The sequence below is a fragment of the Cannabis sativa genome, chromosome X (assembly GCF_029168945.1).
Source record: "Cannabis sativa cultivar Pink pepper isolate KNU-18-1 chromosome X, ASM2916894v1, whole genome shotgun sequence".
Taxonomy (NCBI): Eukaryota; Viridiplantae; Streptophyta; class Magnoliopsida; order Rosales; family Cannabaceae; genus Cannabis; species Cannabis sativa.
This window is the reverse complement of record NC_083610.1, coordinates 10,061,635-10,068,427: the sequence shown is the minus strand read 5'-3', so window position 1 is coordinate 10,068,427 and position 6,793 is coordinate 10,061,635. Positions and strand designations below refer to the sequence as shown.

Genomic DNA, 6,793 nt, shown 5'->3' with positions numbered 1-6,793 from the left:
GAAATGTGTTTTTCTGGGATATCCAGAAGGAGTTAAGGGATATAGACTTTGGGTTTGGGAACAAAGAGGTTTTAAAACTATCAATAGCAGGGATGTAATATTTAAGGAAGATATTTTTCCATGTTTGCCTATTTCTTCTAACCCTAGTGCAGGTACAAAAGACACTGAAAATGCAGGTAACACTGCAAATGAAGGAAATGGCTCTATTCAGGTGGAACAAACAGTGAACACACCTGAACAGAACCAGGGAGATCAGGTTCAGGTGGAACCTGGAAACCAGGTTCAGGTGGAACCTGATGAGGACAACACTGACATTGTTGATGAAGGCACTCAAGAGGACTTGGGGGATTATCAATTAGTCAGGGACAGGGGCAGAAGGGTACCAAGACCTAATCCTAAGTATAGTTTTAATATTTGGGATGAAGACATTGCATATGCCTTTATGAGTGAATTGGAAATGGTCAATAATGAACCTCAATCATATGAAGAGGCCATTAAAGGACCAAATTCCAGGAAATGGAAATGTGCAATGGATGAAGAGATGGAATCTCTTAAGAAGAACAGAACCTGGATTGTAGTGCCTAAACCTAAAGATAAGAGCATAAAGGGATCGTAAATGGCTATTCAAGGAGAAAGAAGGCAGAACTAAGAATGAACCTATAAGATATAAGGCCAGGTTAGTGGCCAAAGGGTTTACACAGAAAGAGGGTATAGATTTTAATGAAGTATTTGCACCAGTTGCAAAATACAAGACTATAAGGATAATGCTAAGTCTAGCTACTCAATTCAACCTAGAAATTGACCAAATGGATGTTACTACTGCTTTCCTACATGGTGAACTAGAGGAGGAGATCTACATGAGACAACCTAAAGGATACATTGAAAAAGGGAAGGAAAACTATGTATGCAAGCTAGTTAAGTCACTGTATGGTTTAAAACAGTCTCCTAGGCAATGGAATAAAAGGTTTGATGGATTTATGCTAAAACTAGGTTTTTCTAGGAGTTACTATGATCACTGCTTGTACTACAAAGGTACTGATATTAATAAAGTCATATATCTACTTCTGTATGTAGATGATATGCTTATAATCAGTAAGGAAAGGGCAAGAGTAAACACAATGAAGGGCCTACTCAAGACTGAGTTTGAAATGAAAGACCTAGGGGAAGCTACTAAGATTTTGGGAATATCTATTAAGAGAAACAGAGCAGAAAGGACACTTAGCCTAAATCAGGAAGACTACATACACAAGATTATTGAGAAATTCTCAATGAAGGGATCTAAAATTGCTAGCCAACCTATAACTACACAGTTTACACTATCTAAGAAGCAATGCCCTGAGAGCAAAGCTGAGAAGGAGGAAATGAGTAAAATTCCCTATGCTAATGATATTGGATCTGTTATGTACTTAATGGTAAGCACCAGACCTGACCTTGCTTATGCTATTAGTGTACTTAGCAGATTCATGACAAATCCTGGTAAGACACACTGGCTTGCTATGAAATGGTTACTAAGTTACTTAATTGGGACAAATAAACTAGGACTCAAGTACAAAAAGCAGCAAGGAAGCACAGCAACAGAATGCTTCAGTGATGCAGACTATGCTGGAGACAGGGACAGCAGGAAATCTACATCAGCCTACATACTATTACTAGGGGGAATTGTGTAAGTTGGAAAGTCCAATTACAACCTGTTGTGGCATTATCCACAACTGAATCAGAGTACATTGCAACTACAGAAGCTATAAAAGAAAGCATATGGGTTAAAGGAGTCCTAGAAGAGCTAAGATTACTAGACACAAAACCAGTAATTTACTCTGATAGCCAGAGTTGTGTACACCTATGCAGAAACCCAATGTTCCATGACAGAACTAAACACATAGAGATAAAGTATCACTTCATCAGAGACAAAGTGACACAAGGACTCATAAACATTGACAAGGTGCCTACAGAAGAGAATCCTGCAGACATGGGAACTAAAGTGATCACCCTATCTAAGTTTAAACATTGTTTAAACTTAATAGGGTTGGATCAAGGATAAGGTGATCCTATGGATCACAGAGCTATGACCCTCAGAAATGACTCGACCACTATAATATCAGCTCAGTGAAGGTTTAGGTGGAAATTGTTAAAAATAAACCTCCACTTACACTGATAATTAAGACTAAATACAACTTGATACAAAGGACAGAAAAGGAAATACATACAAAATCCCTAAGTTGGCCTTCGGCCTCTAATTCCCTAACTGAAATTAGTTAGAATGGATTAGGAAAATCCACACCTAACTAATTTCAGTAACTAACCAAATTAAACACATGCAGAAATTAAAATAAAACCCTAGATCTATAAATATACCTCAAGCAAACAACCAGATTAAGGTGGTTGAGGGTGTTCTTCAAGATCTAGAACTTTGAAGCTTGAAGAACCAGAGATTGAAGCTCGCACATGGAAAGAAAACAACAGAGGGTTAGATCTAATAAACACATAAACACTTGTATTAAATATAAGATTATCAGTCAAAAAGTTACCTGTGACTTGGAATCTTCATTGTTGTATGTTTGAAACATCTTGATAGTGGAATCGAGCTCTCAAATTTGAGGAGCAACTCAAACGGAGACGTAGCCAACTCGTTGGTGAACTTCGGGAAAAAATTTGGTGTTTTCTAACTTAAATCTCTCTGGTTTTTTGTGTGTGTATGGATGTAAAGATCAGATCATTGTAGATCTGATCTTTTTCTGGGTTTGTGTTTGGGATTTCTGGGTTTCTAGGGTTTGGCTTCGAGTTTCTCTTTGAGAATCTCTCTGCTAGGGTTTCTAGCATTTCAGAGAGAAAGGAAGGAAATGAGAAGGTTCTCGATCCATTCCTAGGTTTTGTTCAAAGACAAAACGGGGTCGTTTTGGGGTTAACTTTGAAAAGTCAAAGTGAACAGGGAAAGGTCGAAATTGACCTTAAATTCTGATTTGTTTGTTTTGTTGGTGTAGGGTCAAGATAGTAAATTTATATCTTAAATTTCCTACATGTACAAATGTTGATTGGGCCGGCCCACAGTTTTTTTGTAATATTTTACCTTTTTTGAAATTTTCTTATTTTTTTCCCATTAAAGAATGTGTATTTATGAAGAATAAAACTACCAAGTGTAATATGGTGTATTATTCAAAAGAACAATGTAATATGGTGTAAAAAGAAAAAAAAAACGTTTCTACATATAATAATAAAAATAAAGAAGAAGATGAAAAAGTTAAGAGGGCATCAAACGTCTCTTTTATATATAGTAATAATAGATGCAATCAGTTTTATTTATGTACCCGATTTATGAGGTGATTCACGTTCTGTATTCTCTAATTAAGAAAGGCCAAAGCAAATCTTCATTGCAAATGGCAAGACAACAAGCCTTGATGAAGTAAATTTAATATTTCCATTCGGAATATAATATAATAATAAGAAAAAAGAAAAACCAAAGAAAATTTGAACCATCCAATTTACTTGCTATTAATAAATGGTGATTTCATTCACAAGAAAATTGGAGAAAAAGTCATTTTACCATTCCCAAAATACTGATCCGTCTCCATCAACTGGCGGCGCCACCCATCAACGCTACGGCCACCTTCACCTTCATCTCCACTTTCCAAAGACTGGTGTGTGCCTTTAATGGAAAGAACATCTCCATTATTGACAAATATAATCGTCTACGTCTAGCCATAAAGAAACGGCTAACGCTAAAAGGTAATTATATTTTATAATTTGTTTTACATTGAACATGCATGCACTGCACGTCCTTTATAATTGCAATGAAATGAGATGAGTTCTTCTCAGGGAAACACTCTGTTATTATATAGTTATGAAGGTAGGCCATGGCGGCCATCGTTAAGGAGATTTTGGCTAGGCCAATACAATTAGCGGACCAAGTGACCAAGGCTGCAGAAGATGCCCAATCATTCAAACAGGACTGCTTCGAGCTTAAGTCCAAAACAGAGAAGTTGGCTGCTCTCCTACGCCAGGCAGCGAGAGCCAGCAACGACCTCTACGAGCGCCCCACTCGGCGCATTATTGATGATACAGAGCAAGTACTCGACAAGGCACTCACCCTTGTCATAAAGTGTCGAGCCAATGGCATAATGAAGCGTGTCTTCACCATAATCCCCACTGCGGCCTTCAGAAAAACGTCCACCCAGCTCGAGAATTCAATCGGGGATGTCTCTTGGCTCCTTCGGGTTTCTGCCTCTGCCTGCGATCGAGACGACGAGTACCTAGGCTTACCCCCAATTGCTGCCAATGAGCCAATCCTATGCCTAATATGGGAACAGATAGCAATTCTTTACACGGGGTCATTGGAAGAACGATCGGATGCTGCTGCTTCGTTGGCGTCGTTGGCTAAAGACAATGAACGGTACGGTAAGCTTATTATTGAGGAAGGTGGGGTGGCGCCACTTCTGAAATTGGCAAAAGAAGGCCGAATGGAAGGCCAGGAGAATGCTGCCACGGCAATTGGGCGTCTGGGGCGTGACCCGGAAAGCGTTGAACACATTGTGAATGCTGGAGTTTGTAATGTGTTTGCGAAAATCCTTAAAGAAGGTCACATGAAGGTTCAGGTACTAGTTGCTTGGGCAGTCTCAGAATTGGCAGGGAATCATCCCAAATGTCAAGACCATTTTGCTCAAAACAACGCAATTCGGCTTCTTGTTAGCCATCTGGCTTTCGAGACCATTCAAGAGCATAGTAAGTATGCCATTGCCACTAAACAACAGATGTCCATACATTCGGTGGTAATGGCAAGTAATAACAATAATCAAGAACCCAACTCCAACCCTAACCCCAACACCAACAAGAAAGAGACTGAAGACGAAGCTAGTCATGTGTCCCACCCGATGGGGAATCAAACTCCAAGCCAGATGCACAATGTAGTCACCAACACTATGGCCATGAGAAATAATGCTAATAGTACTCCAAATCAACCAAAGCAGCAGCAACAACATCAACCACAGATGCCTCCTCATAATAGTCACTCACACCAAGGAAAAGGGAGTCAAGGTTCGGGCAACGCTAAGCAACACCACCACCACACGCCAGTCTCATTAGCAGGGGCTAGTATCAAGGGGAGGGAATTCGAAGACCCTGCAACCAAGGCTGAGATGAAAGCAATGGCAGCCAGAGCACTGTGGAAACTCTCAAAGGGAAATGTTGTCGTTTGCCGCAGCATAACAGAGTCTAGAGCCCTTTTATGCTTTGCGGTACTACTCGAAAAGGGACAAGAGGATGTTCAATTGTATTCAGCTAAAGCATTGATGGAAATCACAGCCGTAGCAGAGCAAAACTCTGATCTAAGACGCTCTGCTTTTAAGCCCACTTCGCCTGCTGCAAAAGCAGTGGTGGAACAACTTCTTAAAATCATTGAAAAGGCCGATTCAGAACTACTCACTCCTTGTATCAAAGCCATTGGTAACTTAGCTAGGACTTTCAGGGCCACAGAGACCAGAATAATTGGACCTTTAGTTAAGTTACTAGATGAAAGAGATCCGGACACTACTATGGAGGCTGTGATTGCTCTGAATAAGTTTGCTTGTACAGAAAACTTTCTTCATGTTAATCACTGCAAGGCAATAATAGATGGAGGAGGGACTAAGCATTTGATACAGTTGGTTTATTTTGGAGAACAAATGATTCAAATACCAGCCTTGATTCTTTTGTGTTTCATTGCTTTACATGTTCCTGATAGTGAGGTTCTTGCTCAAGAAGAAGTGCTTATAGTTCTTGAATGGTCTACGAAGCAGGGTCATTTGGTTGAGGAGCCTGTCATGGAAGCTCTGTTACCTGAAGCCAAAAGTAGATTGGAACTTTATCAGTCTAGAGGTTCAAGAGGTTTCCATTGATCATTATAACTCAACAACAGTTTGTACAAGATTTTTTTTTTTTTTGTTAATTTCAACTAGTTTTACTTTTCCTTCTTTTGTGATTTAATTTCTAAACTCTTTAATATAAGAAAGAAAGTACATAATTAGTCTACCTATTTATAAATGCTATATTAGATGTGGCTAGTGTTATTTTTTTTTTAAAAAAAATACAATTTAAATTTACAATCACTATACATATATCATTTATCTTTTATGTTAAACAAATTGTGTTTCGTATTTTGTTTAATTATAATTTAGTCATAAAAGCTTATTAAATTTAAAATTTTAATATGTTTTTTTTTTTTTTATAAAGTGGCTAAATGTAATTCTTAATTTAACATTTTATTTTTCTATTCCGTCAAACGATCATTTTTAACTTTCACGTTAACTTTCAAAAAATAATAAAAAAAATAAAACTTTACGATGAGAGAGTTTGTTATTTAATTTAAATACGAAGCTCCATTTATTCAGATTCAAACCTCACGTTAACATTTTATTTAATTTAGTTTAACATTTTTTTTTTGATGAATAAGCTGATTTCATTACCACAAAACAATACCTGTACACTCAAAGAGCACCCTCATAAAAAAGAGGATCTCAATCAAACTATTTACAACACCATTTACAAGGAATCAAACCAGATTTTATCCATATTGGACACTTTCTTTGGCCATATACAAGTTATTCTACTCTTTGTTACACTTTGGACTTGCTGAAAAATCACATTACAAGGAATCAAAATAACATTTGTGTTCTAAGTTCTTCTTCGTAGATCTAAGTTTGTAGATCGGAGCTCTACGAATTAATGGATGGATGTATTTTGATCAATTTCATTATATTTTATATATGCTCGATTTTAATTCTTTTCTTTTTATTTTTTTCAAAAAAAATGATATGTTTATGTTTTC

General features: G+C 37.5%; 1 protein-coding gene across 2 annotated transcripts; it reads left to right on the top strand.

Moving 5' to 3' along the window:
- The first annotated feature begins 2,566 nt into the window (after window positions 1-2,566).
- LOC133032536 (uncharacterized) lies at window positions 2,567-6,074 on the top strand. Of its 2 annotated transcripts, none has more exons than XM_061106507.1 (2): window positions 2,567-3,720; window positions 3,811-6,074. In XM_061106507.1, the coding sequence occupies exon 2, from the start codon at window positions 3,849-3,851 to the stop codon at window positions 5,862-5,864; it is 2,016 nt and encodes a 671-aa protein (XP_060962490.1). In that variant the 5' UTR covers window positions 2,567-3,720; window positions 3,811-3,848; the 3' UTR covers window positions 5,865-6,074. The 2 variants fall into 2 exon arrangements, with proteins under 2 accessions (XP_060962490.1, XP_060962489.1); XM_061106506.1 differs by having other exon boundaries at window positions 2,568-3,720; window positions 3,834-6,074.
- The last annotated feature ends 719 nt before the right edge of the window (window positions 6,075-6,793 follow it).

Bases quoted from the DNA above. Each gene is read 5' to 3' on its own strand.
- LOC133032536 (XM_061106507.1), top strand. From the start codon at position 3,849: ATGGCGGCCATCGTTAAGGAGATTTTGGCTAGGCCAATACAATTAGCG.